At 41.6% G+C, this 19,391-nt stretch overlaps 2 protein-coding genes across 2 annotated transcripts in view; both read left to right on the top strand.

Moving 5' to 3' along the window:
* The window catches only part of SLC26A1 (solute carrier family 26 member 1), a 127,526-nt gene extending 110,499 nt beyond the window's left edge, over window positions 1-17,027 (top strand). The window contains exon 5 of the transcript XR_014152058.1: window positions 17,003-17,027. The gene's annotated coding sequence lies outside the window, so the exon portion shown is untranslated. The remainder of the gene's footprint in view (window positions 1-17,002) is intronic.
* DGKQ (diacylglycerol kinase theta) overlaps window positions 1-19,391 on the top strand; it is a 66,218-nt gene that overhangs the window by 6,060 nt on the left and 40,767 nt on the right. The window contains exons 2-6 of the mRNA XM_081844915.1: window positions 6,894-6,973; window positions 13,432-13,531; window positions 15,565-15,650; window positions 15,913-16,038; window positions 18,896-19,049. Of these exons, the coding sequence (XP_081701041.1) occupies window positions 6,894-6,973; window positions 13,432-13,531; window positions 15,565-15,650; window positions 15,913-16,038; window positions 18,896-19,049 (546 nt within the window). The remainder of the gene's footprint in view (window positions 1-6,893; window positions 6,974-13,431; window positions 13,532-15,564; window positions 15,651-15,912; window positions 16,039-18,895; window positions 19,050-19,391) is intronic.

The following is a 19,391-nucleotide window of genomic DNA, read 5'->3' as shown; positions in this document are numbered from 1 at the left end:
TGATTCAACCATGAACTCGTAAGCGATATCCAATGTGATAATCGAGAATTTTGACACCTTTGTGAAAATACTGCTAAAATTCCTGTGCTGTTAGATAGTTAGGTTTGAGCATAATCCCATTATTTATCACACATACAATATTTGTGAAGAGTGCCCAGTTCTCTCTTGATCTGGTCCTCATCCCTGAGTTCTGAGTTCAAAGGTTGCTTGTTGAAAAGAGGACTGCAATTCCAGGAAATGATCTTATTACTTTCTCTTGATTACCAAAACTGATCAAGTATGTTTTTGGGAGCTTCATGCCAAAGGATTTCTTAAGGAGAGCCGACAGTTTCTGTAGGAACCAGAAAAAGAAATTGGAGAGAAGTCTAGGGCCAGTAACATGCAAAAGTTTTCCATTTGGATATAGGTCCTATGATCACTGTTAATACATTTTATCACTTAAGGGAGAGATTTTCAATTAGTGTGCCGTGGCACCCTGGGGTGCCTTGAATGATGGTCAGGGATGCCACATGCAATGCTGACCACTGTCCCTCTTTCCTTCCCTCCCTCCTCTGATGCCCTCTTGCATCTCTACCTCCCAAAGGCTTGCACAGCTGTTTATTGCAGCAGCCCTGGCTATGAGCCCCACAGGTGAATGATGCCTCTGGGAGACACCTCTTTTTGGGGCAGGGTGGGGGAGCTCAGAGACCAGGGAAGGCAGCAGCAGTTGCCCAGAGGACTCCCAAGGAGAGGGGAGAGGCGAGGAAGCTGAGGGAACACTCCACAAGGGAGGGTGTTTGAAAAAGGTTGAGAGGCTGCCAGCTCTTCAGGCAATGGGGGACATAACTGGGCTCCTGAGCCCCACAGGGGTGCCACAGAAAGAATGTAGTCAGTCAAGGGAGCCGTGGAGTCAAAAAGGTTGAAAACCTCTGAATTAAGGTATCCATCGAGAGTTTTTATATACTTAATGTAATGCTTCTGTTTCAATACCATGACTTGCTTTGTGAGGCAAACATGGTTATAAAGGCCCTGATTTTCTAGGGAGATCTCCCCCTGCCCCACAATGCTGACTGTTGTTTAAAAAAATAAAATAAAAAAAGGAGCAAAACTTGTAGATTTCATAAAAGTTAGCAGTCATCTGAGTGCATTTTCTGGAAACCTAAGTAAATTTTGGGTTGTGGCAATCCCGTTGGCAAATAATAACCCAGACTGAAGTTGAAGAGGGAAATGAGATCACTTAAACGTCTTTGGCTGTTACTTCTTTCTTCATTCAATTGCAGCACTGCCACAGTGAGTAACATTTCTGCTTCAATTAGTCAGTTGTTTCAGGCTCCTGGATATTGGACTATTAGGTTTCCCTCCATACATGCATAAGCCTGAGGATCTGGTGTTAGTTCCACTGTGCTAGAATTGTATTTGATTTTCTTGGCCATTGTGGTTCAGATTCTGCACAGCCTCCTGATAGCTTGTTTATCTTCTCCACAGTTTTGACTCCATTTCTAACTGGGGTTTCCTGGTGAAAAGTATGGGCCTCCCCCATATACCACAGGTCCTCTAGCAGGTATCAACAGTGGCCTATAACTGCTAAGCAACATACCAGGGCACAGTTATGCATCACTAAATTGACAGGGGCATTACAGTTCCTTCCCATGGGCCAAATCCATCCAAATGGGAAGATGGACTACACTCAGTGCTCAGAGTGAAGCCTGCTTGTGCCATTAAATCTTGTAGCAGTTGTTACTTTCCACGCAGGCTAAGTCTTCCCCTCCCAGGAAGCATACACCCAATGTTGATTGAATGAACATTAGGTTAGAAATAGCTATTTTTACTTCTGGTTTTCTAAGAAACACAGCTATAAAAGGTCTTTGCCACACAGTCAACCCACAATTTAGAAGTCAATAGTGAGCTTGGTTTTGATGTCTATATGTCCCTATGGTAAATTAGATAGGCAGTTTCTGTGCATATTTCTGTCAAGCTGTACCTGGTAATTGCTTTACTGTGTATTTTTGAGATGTACGTTTCCATTTAGCAGCTAATTTTTACCTAATAGTGAATACAATACCTCATGTTACGTTTGCTTCAGGTTGCACATTTTCAGGCTGCGTCCTGCGGTGACCTGGAAGTACCGGAAAGGGTTACTTCCGGGTTTCGCTGCTCACGCATGCGCAGACGCACAAAATGACGTCACACACATGCGCAGAAACGGCGAATCACGACCCACGCATGCGCAGACGTGGGTTGCATTCTGCTCATGTTGTGAACGGACCTCCGGAATGGATCCCGTTCACAACCAGAGGTACCACTGTATGGGGGTGGTGGCCTAATCTTGGAAACAGTTGTTCAACCATTGCCACACTGTGCAGTGTTGTTGTCTTCTTCTTCCCTACCCAGTCTTGTTTTTTTATTAAAGATTTCTTGGTTTACAAAAGTATGTGCAGTGTCTCCTTCTTCAAGTTACATTTTCTACAGGTCAGTTTCATTTGTTGAGACATTAGTGTTACCTTAGGAAGAAAATGGGGAAAGAGGTGGAGGGGGGCATGGTGAATGTGGGTGGGGTCAGGTGGCAATGCTTCTGTTTTACTTAATGTATGTGTGGGGTTTTGTGTCAGCGTCACTTGTGCAGGTTCTCTTTACTATTCGCTTGTGTTCCTTTGGTGATGAGAGAGGTTGGGGTTGGCCTAGGGTGTGGTTGTGTGTTTGTGATTGGCTGTGGTAAACTTTGTTTTCATGTGTGAGTGGGGTGGGTGGGTGTTTTTGTATCAGGTTAGCCATATTAATTCGTATGCTGTTGGTGGATTCTTGTCGTTGTCTTGTTCGGCTGTGTATGTGATGTAGGGGAGCCTTACTGGTACGAAGGCGTCTTCTTCTATTTGTCCCCGTGTCAGTTTGAGTTTATTGGTTAGCTTTTCTAATAAAGCTGTTTACCAGACTATTTGATACCACTGATCCATGCTTACTCCTGACAGGTCTCTCCAGTGTCTGGCTATGATATTTCTGGCTGCTGAGAGTAGGTGGGTTATGAGCTCTTTATGATGTGAGTGGGCATTATTATATAGGGCCACTTCTGGGATGACTTCTAATACTTGCTTAGTTATTTTGCATATTTCTTGTATGATTGTTGTCCAGGATAGTTGGATTTTGGGGCATTCCCGCCACATGTGGAGGTATGTGCCTGTGGAGGTGCATCCTCTCCAGCATTTTGGTGAGGTTCCTGGGCGTATTAGCGCTTGTTTCCTTGGTGTTAGGTACCATCTGTAAGTGAGTTTCATAGTGAGTTCTTTCCTTTTGGCTGATACGGATTTAAAGGGAGGTTTAGACCATATTCTGGTCCACTGAGTGGGGTTAATCTCATAGCCTATGTCGTTCTCCCATTGTTTTTTGATTACGTCTAGGAGCTTTGTGGGATTTTGGAGTTGTATTTTGTATATTGCTGATACCATCCCGTTGTTGTTAGGAGGAGGTTTTCGAAGGTTGTCCGGGGCCTAGTTGCTGCTGATTTTACTACTGAATCCTACCCAGTCTTGTTGTGTTTCCAAGTAGTCCAGCCATTCTTCCTCTGTCTTACCATTCTGAGCACAGCGTCATGCTGTTGTTTCTTCCAGCCTTTAGCAGCTACTTGCCTGTTGGAGCCCATGAGTGTCCCTCATAGGGATGTGTAGACTGCCAGCTGCTCGGAGGCAGTTGCTACTTATCCCAGGAGAATTGCGAGTGCCACATTCTAGGGCTCCCCTCCCTCCTTGTGTTTTTTTTTAAATACTACAAGCACTGAATATATTATCTCAACCCAGGATGCATGTCTCACCTGGGAAGAAGTGCACACGCACACACATGGTTAGGTTCATAATTAATCACAGACTGGTTTTGCCTATCTTGATAACCTTGATAACTAACTCAAGTTCAAATGATAAGGTTTTCTGAGCCGCTTGTTCCTGTCTCAGAAGCAGTTTGGGTTTACCGGATACGCTTTTCCCACATGCACTTTGCCTGTAGAAGCAATTTCATCCTTGATTCAAAAGACAGAAGAGGTTGTGATATAACAAGTGGAGCAGAATACATCAATTACTTGTAACCAGACCGAGAGAATCAATATCTTGCAACTAATGGAAGGCACGACCTTTTATGATGTGGAACTTGGAAGTCTTGAAGGGGAAAAACAAAACATTTCAACTGCCTATCCATCCGGAAGCCGAATTTATTTCCAGGACTACTACTAAATTATTTCAAAACCTTTCATAACAAGAAAACCCACCAGCCATACATGATGATACATCGGGTTTGAGAAACTAATTGGGGCTGTTTGCTTGAGTCTGCAATAGCTCAACAGTTCTACAATTTGTACAATTTTCTATCTTATATGTAAAAGGAGCAGTTGATTGACATGAAGGAAAGGTAGATACTAGCTTCGCTTTCCAATGGCTGAATATCAGTATGGAATTTTCTGTTGAGCAAGTTTATTAGCTGCCTGTGGTTTCTCTGGGAAATTAGGCATGGTAGAAATGACCTTAAATTAGATTAAATTCTGAACTCTTCCTTATAATATGCTTTTCGGGGGAAACCCCTGTTAGGTTATTATGGGTATTAGACCCCTACCATTATTTACTGTGAGCCCAGTATTTTACCTATGCATCTCTTGTGTTTTCTTTTCCAGGGCTTCCTAATAATTCAGTGAGGAATTTAAGTTGCATTGTGAGGGTCCAATGTTCTGCAGTTGCTTTTGTCTTTAAGATTATAGTTTTGGAATGTGATACCAACGAATCCCCCCCCCCCGGTTAAACTGGACCAATTTAAAAATCTATTATGGTTTTTGTTTACACCTAGGATAATAAATTTTTTACGTTGTTTAAAAAATGGTAGAGGGTTTAAAAAAAGTTTAAGGACTTTTTTCTATTTCTTTTCTTCTTTTGCTTATGAAAGAAAAGAATTGCTGAAATGTGTCATTTTTCTATATGTGAGATGTTTTGCCTCCTCAGTTGTCAGCGACTGAATAAAAGGCCCTGTCCATGGAAGTCGTTGAAAATATGAACAACTTTAGCAGGGCCTTGGCTAATAATGATCACACTAATGAGGAAGTTGTTTCAAAAATATTTTATATGGTATTGCAAAGCAAATATATCACCTTGATGTCATACCATATTTACCAACATGTTTCCTAGAAAGGATTTGTTTATTCATAATTCAGACAAAAATACTCTTTTCCTTTAAATATTTACAGAATCATTTTTTGAAAGCATGTTGTGAAATAGACAGATATTGGCCACAAAACTTATATTTTGTAGGCAATTTAGTAGATAATAATAATAATAATAATAATACTTTATTATTGTCAATTAGTAGCTCTTGTTATGAAGTTAAATTTAATATAAACTGGTATATCACAGAAATGAGCAAAAACAAGTTTTAAACTCTCACTTTCCCAGTTTCTTGTATTACAGTCCAAGGAGCTCAAATTGTCATCAACTATATAGCACTTAATAGGATCCACTCTTTGCATATTAATTTAGGTTCTGATTGAGAACTCCAATCAGCACGACTTAAAACAGCTATGATAGATAAAGCAACGACTTAGATGATTCAGCCTAAACGCTACAAACAATAAAGGCTTCTGCTTCTGCATCCAGTAGCTGATAGCTTCAAGGTCATCTGTGCTCAGCTGCAGCATCTGCTGAAGAGGACAATGGAAAGAAATAGAAGCAATGACCCTTCAAACAAAATGAGTAGCACATGATCAAAAGATGGCAAATCCCACAGAGCCCTTTTAAAATGGCAGCTAAATTTTTAGCATCTGAAGAGCAGCCATTGTCTCCTTGAAAACTGGTGCTGCCTGTCAAAGTGTGTGAGTAAGGTTGAAAGCCTAAGCATACTCATGAGGAAGTCAAGTCTTAATGAGTTCAGTTGGACTTAAGTAAACATGTTTGGAATTACAAGACAACATAGAAAATGTGGAATTGCCTTGCCAGTGACGCCACATAGGAAGAAGTCAAAGCGAATAAGAAATGGGTTCAAACTACTGTATGTTGATCACAAGATTTACATGTGACAATAGATGTAACAGGATGTGGAATTCTAGCACTGATAGAGCATAATGACAAGGTGTGACTAAGGGTGTCCTTTTTTCACAGCTGCCATGTGTTGGGTTGATGTTTTTATTGAGCTATCCGCTAAAACCCCAATATGTCTTTCCTAGCTAGTCACTGCTAGTTCAGACATCAGCTTGCATGCAACAACAGGATTTTTTGCCCTTATGTGCCTCTTTTTACACTTGCTTTCATTGGCCTGCCTTTGCTATTTAGTTGTCTAGTCACCCAATCTGGAGAAACTGATTTGGAGCTCTTTGCAGTTTGCTTGAATTTTCACTTTTCTGAATAATTTATATAGCAGAACTCAGTGCTTCAGACTGCTTTAGATACTTTATCTCTGTATGGTAGGCAATTATTGTCCCCATCTTTCCGATAGGAGAAGGTAGGCTGTAGCTGTGAAAAATGCAAATTCCATGCTGCAGATGATTAAGAAATGAATTGAAAATAAAACTTCAGAAAGCATAGTACCCTTACAGAATCTGAAAAAGGAGAGCTTAGTTCTGGAAAAGAGGTAGAAGAACATAACCAAAATAACCAGGGGCCTGGGACTATGGGAAAATTCTACAACATTTGGGTTTGTTTGTTTTGGGGCAAGTATGGAGGGACACGACAGGTTTATAAAAAAAAATGTGGTGGTATGGAGAAAAGGGATAGGAAGAAGTTTCTCTCAAAATACTAGAAGTTGGGGTCGTCTAATGAAACTAACAGCAGTTTCAGGACAGAAAAAAGCAAGGACTCCTTTATACAATACAACATTGAATCCGGGATTAATGGTGAAATTGGATTTTTAATGGTTTTTTTAATGATCAATTAACACACATCCTTTCTTTTCTACAGTTTGCAATTTTATGTCTCATGAGAAGTGCCTGAAGCATGTGAAGATGCCATGCTCTTGTGTTGCTCCAAGTCTTGTAAGGGTAAGTTGCCCCAAGTATCTACAACTCCTGCTTAACTCTTGAGTTTCTTTCTCCTTCCCTTTCGTCTGCCTTTATGCTGAAAACCATTTGATGTTATATGCTTTTTGGTGTGCCATGAAATGTTTCTGTAGGAGAAATACAAGTAAACAAAATAACAAATTGTCCCTAAACTAAGGGGTAGGTTAACATTTCAGTATACTAATTCTGTTAACAACTAGAAGAGGTAATGAAATGCCTAGCAGTATTTATTGTGTCCCAAAGATCTGGAAAATTTGCAGCGTTAAAATATCAATTAGCAGAACTGAAATAAGTGAATATAATACAGTGTGTGACAACACGTGGTCAATCTTGTGCAAGGATAATAAATGGAAACTCCTATCTTGCAAGAGTTTGGGACATTTTATAATAGATCTTCAAAATTGTATTCAGTATTCAGTCTGGCCTGAACTTTTCCCTGTTACTTTCGAAAATAAGAATTATTGCTACTATTGTTTACTGGAACACAAACTGGAGATATCTGAAGCCTTTAGTTCTGTTCGTAGAAATATAATCAAAGCAAATGCAGTTATGATAGTATCTACATGTAGGTGGCTAAATAGGGTGCAGATGGAATTGTACAACTTATGAAGAACAGTTCTTTTTAGTTTAGAGATTTTATAATATCTTCTAGACCAGGGATAGCCAACTCTCAAGAGACTACGATCTACTTTCAGAATTAAAAACTGGCAGTGATCTACCCCCCTTTTTTTGGTGTTCAGCTCAAAGTTGTTGAGGTTTTTTTGGGTTCAGCTCAAAGTTGTTCAGCTTTTTTTAGGGAGGAGGAAAGCCCCGTTTTTTGGGGGGGGTTCAGCTCACAGTTGAGCTTTTTTGGGAGGAGTTCCATTTTGGGGGGGGGGTTTAAAGGTAAGGGACAAAGGGGTAAAATCACTCACAAGAAGATCGCTATGGCTCAAAACAGCAACACAGAGAAAGCTCCATCTTCCCTTCCAGAGACCATACAACAATGGAAGGCGGGGCAGAGGGTGGGGCAGGAGTCATTTTTAGCAACGCTAAGGAAAGGGAGCCAGAGATTGGCCGCAATCTACCAAAACCTCTTGGGGATCTACCAGTAGATCGCAATCGACCTGTTGGACATCCCTGTTCTAGACATATGAAGGTCTTCGTGATCATTGGTCATGCAAAAGACCAGGTGTTAAGAGCCAAATGATAGGGAGTTGTCAGGGTGACATAATAGCTCCTACCACCCCTTTTGAAAATACCCTAGAATCAAGTGGACCCTGATTTCCTGATATGCATATATACCTTTCAAGGTGAATACATGTCTACATTCTGGAACACAATGAAAAGGAGAAGGAACAGACATTTTCTTATTGGATATTACTTTGACAACAGCTCCTTCAGGCAGATGGTTGGGAAAAGGAGAGGACGCGGAATTGCATGTTTCTGCACTCCGTCTGTATGCAAATAGCTGCACTTTAGATTTAGTATGTCATCCATAATATTGGTTTAAAGTCATGGCCAACAATGTTTTCATTTTTTATTATGTCAGTTTCATTATGATTCTTGTTGACTTTGAAAAAGTTGAGGTCAGGAGAACACCCTTGAATTTATGTTGCCTCTGTAGCATGATACTTACTTTTTAAGCTTAAAACTATAGCAAGCATAAGTGACATGGTTGCAGTGGAGTTTCCTTCAGTTGCTACTGCCGAGAATGCTTTTTTATTTCTGTGCTTTGTCCTCAGAAGCCTTTCCCTTCAAGCTAACATAAGCAACCCCCTCTTGCGTGTGACTTTTAAGTCTTCAGCATTAAAAGGTGTCATGAAATGTTCAACTGCTTCTGTTAATTACAGGCTGCCTGATGGGCTTCGAAGATAATACAGTATTCTGCTGTCCAAAAGCAGCCATATGGGACAGCTGTATTGTGTGTTGGCTACATGAAGCAAATATTCACTTTGGCTCTTAGCTTAAAAACATAACAGAAGGCTTAATGCTAGTTTATTCTATGTATGGGAAGCTTCTATTTTTGTCCCCTACCCTTCTTGCTGGTTATACAAAGTGGCTATTTGTGGAAAGTTCTAATATATGAAGGGTGTTAAAGATTTCTTCCTGCTGGATTCTTAGAGCATGCAAATGTTATAAACCAGGAATTGCATTTTGAATACTTAAGGGTAAAGGGAATCTGGCTAAGAGTCAGCTTCGTCTGAATTTTTTTGTTTGATGCTAAGCAAAATGGGGATTATCCAGGACTTAATGAAAATGTCACTTTAAAGCAGGACATGGAATTCAAGGTCAAGTAAAGGCTCACAAACTAAGAAGCATGCCATGAGTCAGATAAGTTCATGTGTCGACAATGTTCAAAGAGAAATTATGGCATTTGCGTACTATGACGAATCTTTGTTGCTTGGACTTGGTTATAAGCTGGACGGAGTCCAAAATATATCAAACATTTTTTGTGAGCAGCCTGTATTGTCTAGTACTGAACCTATTTTAGTTTAAACAAATGCATGTATAGCTCTCTTCAGGAAATTATTTTTGAGTTCTGGTTGAACTCTAAAGCCTCTCACTGCTTTATGTGTCGTTTCATTTGGTCCTGATAAGTGTCTTTTGCTACTGTTGCTTTGACCTGCGTGCAGTCTTCTTCAATACTTCTTCCTTGCATCTTTTCCGGTGGCTACTAAAGATCTTTTGTTGTCTTGTTAATTTGGCTTTTATCACCCCAAAGTATACAAGGATAAGATAAGATGTAGGATTTATTTATTTGCTTGCTTTGCTTACAGCATTTATAGTTAAGCAAATCACCTTGTGCATGAGCTATGCTTTAGGAGGGGGAAACTAGTCAGGTTTTTTGCCCTGGGTGAAGCCTCCAGAGGAGCAATTGAGGCTCCCAGCCTGTGTGTGTATGGGTACGCGAATGTGCATGGGGGCGTGCCAAACTGGGTCTTTGACCCAGATGAAGTAAAGCCTAGTTTCGCCCCTTGACATGCAGCCCTTGATCTTCCTCTAGCAGGACACAGAACATAGGAAGCCACCTTATAAGAATTGTGCTATATTGTAGGTTGAATTTGATTCTTCTGCTGCTTCCTGTAGGTGGCAACAGGGCATGTGTGTGTGGGGGGGGGGCTTGGTTTGTGCCCCAAACCAGAATCGAATTATATCAAGACCATATCTTGATAAGTATTTTTCATTACATGTTTATCTGTTCTAATTGCCTCCAGTTTGGCCCTTGCTGAGCAAATTGTTTACTGTGTAAACAGTCAAATGCAATCCTCTTTTCAAACTAGATTTGCATAGCTACTGCTGCTGACTTCAATGAATTTACTTTCTTTTGTTGATATTGGAGAAAAGTCGCTGCCTTGAAAGTGCTTAATCTCTAAAATGAAGGATGTCAGGTTTCTGGAAATTATTTCTACTAACCAGGATGTAGTTAGCTAAAACCCCAGATTGCGGGTGCTGTGTGGAATTGTAATGATATCCTGTGGTTTATGGCTTTTGGGGGTTGCAAGCTGTTCAGTTGCTTATGCTTCGCTCTCCCCTGGTGCAAGCAGGAACAGCAAACCAAACTTGTTTCATCCGAACTCAGGGCTGTGATTCCCGCCCCCCCTCCGACAAACCACAGTCAAGAAGCCATTGTTGGTTCTTGGCTCGCTGCTTGTGGTTTTGTTTTAGGGAAATAAACCATGACCCTGGGTTTGGCCATAGCAGTAAGCCTTGAAACCTTGGCTCAATTCTCCCACTTGCACCTGGGGATGAGGGCAGCATGCATTGGTATGCTGTGTAATATATTGGAACTAGTATGACGTCTCATATATGAATGAGGACATTCTGTAGTTGCTGAAAAGGGTTCTGTGCATGCTCACAGGCATCTTTGTCAATATTTCGCATGTTCCAGGATTCTGAATAATTTTTATGCTGGTGAGTCCCGACTCCAATTCAGCCATGCATTGAACATAGCTTTTCAAAGGTAACAATTTACCATCTCCCTGGTGACTTTTGTTCCAGGCTGAGTGCCTTTTCAGCTGTCTTTGGTTTGGTATATTGTTTTCCTTTTGCAGTTGCGTGTGTCATTGTTCTAAGCCTATCAGTGTAATGAAGTCTTGCACAGCAAAGGGAAACCCCTACCAAAAACTCAAAACAGGAAGCTTAACTGCTGAAGATAGCTGAAAATAGAACAGGCATCCTTGTGCCACAAATAACTCTTAATGGTACTATTATCTAGAGCTAAACTACGTGTTTGTTTTTTATTTGTTCGTATTCTCTCTCTCTCTCTTGAAAAAATGCAGTTTCCCTTTTCTGCTGCAGTATTGCATGTTGATTAGATAATGTGTTCAGTATAATAACGGCACTTAGATGGCTTTAAAAGCATTTATAGAATCAGATTGCTATGCTGTGTTTTGCTAATTGATTTTAATGGCTCATATCAAGATCATAGAAAGGGCTTTCAATAATAAATGAGAAGCAAAAATTCTACAGCTTTGTCAGGGTGTCTTGTGACATCACCACATAGAATTAATGTAGCTAAATTGTCTATGGTGACTACTGTATTTAGAACAGGAATAACTGAGACTCTGTGTGGTGAGGACAGTATAATTAGTCTTTGTTTCCTTAGTATCCTCTGTGGGGACGGGGACGGGGAAGATGGGACTGGAGAGAGTAATTTAAAAAATTGCATCTTTCCACCCACTTTCAGAAGCAGAAAATATATGCGCATAGTGGTTCCTTGGTGCATATCCACTTTAAGCCGTACACTGACACGGAGGCAAAGGAAGTGACTATTCCCTTTGATTGTTAGAAACCAGTCTGTAGAAATTGCGTCATTTGATAACGTAAAGATGGGAGAACATTCCTTTTGCAATCTTTGTGTGACAGAGAAACTTTTTATGCCTGGGTCACTGGGTAAGAAGTGGCTGGCACTACACCATCCTTTATTCATCATCACCGTCATTTTATTTGTATGCCAGCTTTCCAAAGTGAAAGCCTTGCTCAAGGTAGTTTACAACATGAAAAGATTTACATTACAAACATTACAAAAGCAGAACACAAGGGAATCCCCGGGTGTGTCTGTGACCCGGCCTGCCAATCGGCGGGCTGGGGAGGTGTGGCCTAGCCCATTTAAGGCCGGCACGCCCTTTTTTGCCCTGTTCAAGCTGCCCGATTTTCCTGTCCCACCCTCCCTTTAGGTTTAGCTAGCTTTGACCTTGCTATGGTCGCCGCAAGGGGCCTGGTAGGAATTTTTCCACTTGGCGCACTTCCAGCCAATTGGTTTTTTTGCCAACCTCGTAGGAAACGTCACAACTCCCTCGGTATTGGCGGTTAGGCATTGGCAGGGGGTTAAGTGTTATGCAAATGAAGGCGGAAGGAAGCGCCATCACCTTCCCCCAATGAAAAGGGTAGTCCGGTAGAGGACTCGGGGGGCGTTGCCCTGTCCGAAACCTAGGGAGGTGAGGGCCTCTGGCACGCCCCCGAGCGGTGGCACCCGTGGGATCCTAGTTAGCGTACTTCAAAAGGACTCCCACGGCTGGTGGATAACTCTTCCCAGTCCCCATGCCAGGTAGTCGATAGGAGCCAATGCCTAATTCCTGTAATCAATAAAGTTGTGGCCTTTTACGCCCATTAACCTTAAATATGTGTCCAGTGTCTTCATTTCACTTGGGGGGAGGGACTTGCCACGCAACATGAAAAGATTTACATTACAAACATTACAAAAGCAGAACACATCAAAAAGTACACAACCTTTCCACACAAGTCATAGGGTCATTAGATCTAAAAATAAAGATGCAAAAAATTAATATCAATAACAGCAGCAACGCCCCCCCCCCAACAGAACTTCTAAACAATACCCCAGCCCAAGACTCAGTTCAGCAGGCTCAGCTTTTGTAGCTGGAGTCAGTCAGGGCCCCTTCCCTCCCCGGCCAGGTGGAACAAGGCCTGCAAGACAGGGAGCAACTCTTCCAGAACTCGTAGTTAAGATTGATCATTGTCATTGGAACACTGGCTTTCTTTCTAGCTTTGCAGCATTTTCTCCTGTGATTTATTTTTGTTTTTTCCTTGTGTAATTTTGTGCCTATATATATTTGCCTTTCTGGGATGCAGATCGCTATACCATGATGGTGTGTGTGAGTACCTAATTGATCGTCCTGTGTCCCTCCTAGGGATGTGGTTGGAAATGTTCTAATGGGATCTCCTTACTGATGTGTGATTAAGAAATTGTATAAATACACTTAATCTTTAAAATTGCTTGATTGGACTGCTGCTAACTCAATATTCTCACGGGAGAGGTTAAAAAAGAAAAAAGATTCTCACAGAGGGCCTTGGTTTCTGATTGGGCATAAACTGAATACACATAAATTAACAGTCACCCACGTTGCTCAGTGTTTTTAGTTGCCTATATACAGTTATGCTGCACCTGTAGATCTTAAGGGCACAGTATACAGTTAAAGCACACTTTGTTTTCTGTGCAGGTTCCAGTTGCACATTGTTTAGGACCTCCAGGACATTACAAGAGAAAGTTCTGTGCCGTGTGCAGAAAGCTTTTGGAGTCTCCAGCATTTCGCTGTGAAGGTAAGGCTGAACTGTAATGGATCATGGTGTTGTCAGCTTATTCTAATTGGTATCTTAACTGTCTGCCACCCTGGCACAAGCCCAATATTTTTAAGGCACTTCCTAGAATGATAAATGAGGACATACTAGGAAGTGTGAGGGATTGTAGAGAGTGTGGGGAGGAAGCCTGTTGATAAGCCAAATTTCTCTCTTCCCCCCTTTTCCCAGCAGAGTTACTACCCTTGAAAAATGTGCTCTCATAGCATTTACCAGTTGTTGATGTTGTATGAGAAATGGCAATTTCGTAGGTTAATCTCAATGTACAAATCTAATGTGATTTCATACAAAACAGCCTATATTGAGAGAGTTGTTCCATCTAACCCAATATCTGTCTGTTTCAATTGATGATGGGCCTCCAAGGTCTTGGGCAGAGTTCTAGCAAGTGCAAAAATTAGAGACAGGCCAGCTCCCCATGTCCAGGAGATCACCTGAGGGAAAGGCCATTGACACATAAAACAAACTAGGAAGATGAGCCATCAGCAAGGCTGAGACTTGCCATTCAGGCAAATGTGCGAAGTCCCTCCTGGATGTCTCTGTTGGTTAGAAAATGGAAGGCTTTTATCTGTTACAAAAATCTCAATGAAAAGTACTTTAAAGAAAAAACTACTCTGTATTTGAAACTATAGCATATTCTGCTTCCCAAAGGAACAGAAATATTTCCCAGGTTTAATTCATTAGTTACTGTGCTTTTTAGGGGGGTAGTGCTAAACATGGGGTTTGTGCTCCAAAATGATTCAAAACAATTGCAGAAATATGACATTGCTTGGAATCCATTGGACAATATGGGATTTTGAGTGCTGTTAACTAGTGACATTAATTAGGAACCCAGGTTTTAGTATCAGTTCCTCATTTTGAGAGTGGGATTTGTGGTGCCAAAGGGGTTCAAACTATTGCAAAATTTTGGCACCAGTTTGGAATGGATCCCAAATTTTGGGGTTCCTATTTAATAAGATTTTTAAGATCCTTTAACTGGTAATTCTAGGGACTGGAGCTGGGATCTTTTGCATGCAAAGCACTGAGGGCCAATGCAGACATGACATTATTCATGAAATTAGAAATTGAGTGGCTGTTGGTTGTTTGTAACATGTAAATAGCAAGCATGCGTACCTCTGCTCCAGGTCAAGTCCCCGTTGGTCTTCAGAGTAGTGTCTTAATGCTTTGGCCCCATTGTGGTTCTGGCCCACATTGGGCCTCTGTACTTGTTAATTTAGGGACGCGGGTGGCGCTGTGGGTTAAACAACAGAATCTAGGACTTGCCGATCAGAAGGTCGGTTGTTCGAATCCCCACGACGGGGTGAGCTCCCGTTGCTCGGTCCCAGCTCCTGCCAACCTAGCAGTTTGAAAGCATGTCAAAGTGCAAGTAGATAAATAGGTACCGCTCCGGCGGGAAGGTAAACGGTGTTTCCATGCGCTGCTCTGGTTTGCCAGAAGCGGCTTAGTCCTGCTGGCCACATGACCCGGAAGCTGTACGCCGGCTCCTTCGGCCAATAAAACGAGGTGAGCGCCGCAACCCCAGAGTCAGTCACGACTGGACCTAATGGTCAGGGGTCCCTTTACCTTTACCTGTTACATTAAAGCCACCCACGTGGATGGATTTAAATAAAATTAGGCAAATTCATGGAGGATAAGGCTATCAGTGTCTGCTAGCCACAGTTGCTGTGCTTTGCCTCCACAGTCACAGGCACTGTGCTTCTGAATACCAATTGCTGGTGCCTGCAGGAGGGGAGACTCCTTTTTTTGCTCGGGTCCTGCTTATGATTGCATCTGGTTGGTCCTTGTGAGAACAAGATGTTTGACTAGCTGTGGCATTGGCCTGATCCAGTAGGCTCTTCTTAGGTTCTTATGGTTCTGCTAACCGTGTACATGATGTTGCATCTTTACTATAATAATGATGAAATATATTTTAAAAGTAAAGTAGATTAAAAATAGAGATAAAAGCAAGAGAAAAGCAAACGAGAGGCAATTTCCTCCCCTTTCCCTCTGTTTACTCCTAGTTTGTGAGCTGCACGTACATACGGATTGTGCCCCATTTGCTTGTAGTGACTGTCGCCAGTGCCATCAAGATGGCAGTCAGGATCACGTAAGTACAAAAGTTTTTGTTTAAACAACAGAGAAAAGAAATCTGTTAGGAAAGCTTTGCTTCAAAGGGCCTAACGCAAAGTTGAACTTCCTTCGAAGACTCTGTCGTTAAATGTTTGTTTTGGTTGATTTCTCTGGACTCACTGAAAGGTTAGATATTCAGATTTCGAGTGCAGCTAATTCAACTGCTTCACCAAGATTTTAAAACAATTTTAAAAGTTGCAGTACATTTTTTAAATAATTGATTTATTTAATTTATGTAGGATACATACCATCATCACTGGAGGGAGGGAAATCTTTCTTCAGGTGCACGTTGTAAGGTCTGCAGGAAAACGTGTGGCTCTTCCGAGGTGCTCTCGGGTATGAGATGTGAATGGTGCGGCATTCTGGTACGTAAACAAGATTTATTTGTTTTTTCCATACCCTGGCATGTGAACCGGCCAGAATCCTCAAGGCAACTTAAAAGAAAGAAGCAGTGAAAGGTAGTTTAGGTGGCAGTCCATCACAGTATATTATATATGATAAAACAGAATGTTAATGTATTCTCTGTTTTAATTAAAGATGGTTGTTTTTAAACAATCTCATATGTGAAGTTTCCCTGTTCTCCAGAATGGACAAAAGGTGTGGTATAAAAACATCAGATAAGTAAATAAACAGAATAACAAAATAACTGAAATGTCCATAATACAGTGCATGTAGTCTGGAAAAATAACATGATGACTGTCATTACAATCCATAAGTGGTCACTATGTAAACATTTTTTAGAAAACCCATCTGGCTGGGTTTCTGCTATCTTAAGAACTATCTAACAGGATAGTAAGTGTACTCTGGACATTGCAAGTAAAATAACTCAGAAAATGTGAACTGCCTTTCTTTACTCTTCAAATACATTTTGTTTGTTTCTGAATGGCAACATTAAACTAAGAATGTACACTACTGTGGAAATTCCCTTTTAGGTGTAACAGTATGTGGAATTATTTCCGTAGCAACATACTCAGCTTTAGACTACCCTTCCTTTGTGTTTGTGATTTGGTTTATATTTTAAACATCATATGAACATAGTTGTTTTCTACTGGAGCATATCATGCCCCTCTAGACCAGCACGTCCTCTGACTTGGCTGTACATGCCCCAGTGCTTCAGACAAAAGGTCTTTCTCAGTCTTGTTGCCTGACATCTTTTTAACCAGGGAGTGCACTCTGGACCTTCTGCATGGATAGGATGTGTACTGCTACTCAGTTGAAGAAGAAGGGTTTGGATTTGATATCCCGCTTTATCACTACCCTAAGGAGTCTCAAGGGACACGGGTGGCGCTGTGGGTTAAACCACAGAGCCTAGGACTTGCCGATCAGAAGGTTGGCGGTTCGAATCCCCGTGATGGGGTGAGCTCCCGTTTCTCGGTCCCTGCTCCTGCCAACCTAGCAGTTTGAAAGCACATCAAAGTGCAAGTAGATAAATAGGTACCGCTCTGGCGGGAAGGTAAACGGCGTTCCGTGCGCTGCTCTGGTTCGCCATGCTGGCCACATGACCCGGAAGCTGTATGCTGGCTCCCTCGGTCAATAAAGCGAGATGAGCGCCGCAACCCCAGAGTCGGCCACAACTGGCCCTAATGGTCAGGGGTCCCTTTACCTTTAAGGAGTCTCAAAGCGGCTAACAATCTCCTTTCCCTTCCTCCCCCAAAACAAACACTCTGTGAGGTGAGTGAGGCTGAGAGACTTCAGAGAAGTGTGACTAGCCCAAGGTCACCCAGCAGCTGCATGTGGAGGAGGAGGGAATCAAACCCAGTTCACCAGATTACGAGTCCACCGCTCTTAACCACTACACCACACTGGCTCATTTGTCTCTCTTCCCTATTGAAACCACATGTTTCCATCTAAAATACTTGTATTGAGCTGGGCTTAAGGCCAGGCAGTATGTGACAGTGGCAAACGTGTCTCTTTTTAAAGTCTGGGTCTGCCTCAATCGTATGTAACACAGGGAGTGGGTCTTACTGTGGGTGTTCTCCAAATCTGCAGTTTTCCTCTGCAGCAGACTGGGACCCACGTCCCAGCATTTTCTCTCAGCTGAGATCACTTCCAGTGATGGGGCACTGGGAAACAACTTGAGCGCAGGGAGTGTGGTGAGGCCTCAGTATCCCCCCATCCTGCTCTAAAAATTTGACCTTGGTGATCCCAAACTTGCATTAGGTTTCTTCCAGTAGCACCTTAAAGACCAACTAAGTTAGTTCTAGGTATGAGCTTTCGTGTGCATGCACACTTCTTCAGATACACAGTGCATGCACACGAAAGCTCATACCTAGAACTAAGTTAGTTGGTCTTTAAGGTGCTACTGGAAGGAATTTTTTGTTTTGACTATGGCAGACCAACATGGCTACCTATCTGTAACTTGCATCGGGTTTGTTTTGCTTATTCTTTCAAAGCCAGAAATCACCAAGGTGAAAAGGTATTAGGCACTGAATCTGAATACATCTAAACTTGTATTTTACTGTGCTTTGGCAATCAGTAATAGTGCTTCCAGTGTGCCAGTGTGTTATATTTGCTACTCATTAAACTCCACAGGTTACAGAACTATCTGTTTAACCAGGTTTTTATATATATAAAGAATATGGTTAATGAATCTCTGTAGGGAGGAGAGAGGCTGTGATCATTGTACTTTGTGTTCAGTTGTACTTTGTATTTCATTTCATTTCAAAACTAGCCAGGAAGGAAAACTAAATGAAGATAGTTTTTTAAAATAAACAAAAAACTAGAAGAACTGAGGCAATAAGCTTTTACTTATCTGTAAAATGGACTGTTCCCCAATATGTAATGGCTCCCTGATTAATTTTACAGGAAATTGCGGATCCACGCTCACATTTTCTGTGTGACCAAGCTTCTTCCATTCATTGAACTTCTGAGCACATAGAATATGAATATTTGAGCTCACATGGGATTAACTTTGCTTACTGATATTTAATATCTGTCTTCTGTGACTAAGGGGATATAAAATAACACAGAATTTTAAAGTGTTCATGATTATTTACCATATGATAGGGGATCTGAAAGAAGTACTAACTTTGTCAAAGGTTGCAACTTTTTGGGGGGTGCCCTTTATCTCTGCCCCCCCCCCCACACACACTGCCAGCCACAAACTATGGGTATAGATTAATTTAAATTGGGTGGGAAACAGCTGTCTAGGCTCAAAATTTACAGCTCTGAAATAGAAATTAGACATGACTTTACAAGAACCTGATGCTGTGTTTTCCATAGGCTCATGCTGCTTGCTCTGTGATTGTACCTCCAGAATGTACATTTGGAAGACTAAGAAACATGATTCTTCCTCCAAACTGTGTGCACTTATGTTCTCGCAACTTCAGTAAAATGCACTGTTTTCGGATATCGGAAAGCTTACAGACAGAAGCAGGTAAAGTTCTGACTGCGTAATATTAATCCATTGGTTTATTTAACAATTTAGTGATTACTTTTTGTTTTTATTAAAAGCCAAAATGCACAATTGTCAAAGGGGTATCCTTGTTAAAAGGAGAAACTTCTGAGAACAGGGGTAGGAAACAAGCCCCTAAGCCTCATTCAGGTGGTTGTTCTGGACCAGAAAGCATTTCTGAGAGCTAAAGTCTTTGTGAGTCAGATTTGGGTTGAATACCATGTGCTGTCCAGTTGCTTACGTAGACTGCCACCCTATGAACACTTACCTAGGAATACGTTTAATTGAACACAACAGGGCTTTCTTCTGAGCAGGCATGCATTG

This window comes from Podarcis erhardii, assembly GCF_964252035.2.
Source record: "Podarcis erhardii genome assembly, chromosome: 17".
Classification (NCBI taxonomy): Eukaryota; Metazoa; Chordata; class Lepidosauria; order Squamata; family Lacertidae; genus Podarcis; species Podarcis erhardii.
This window is presented reverse-complemented; position numbering and strand designations above follow the sequence as displayed.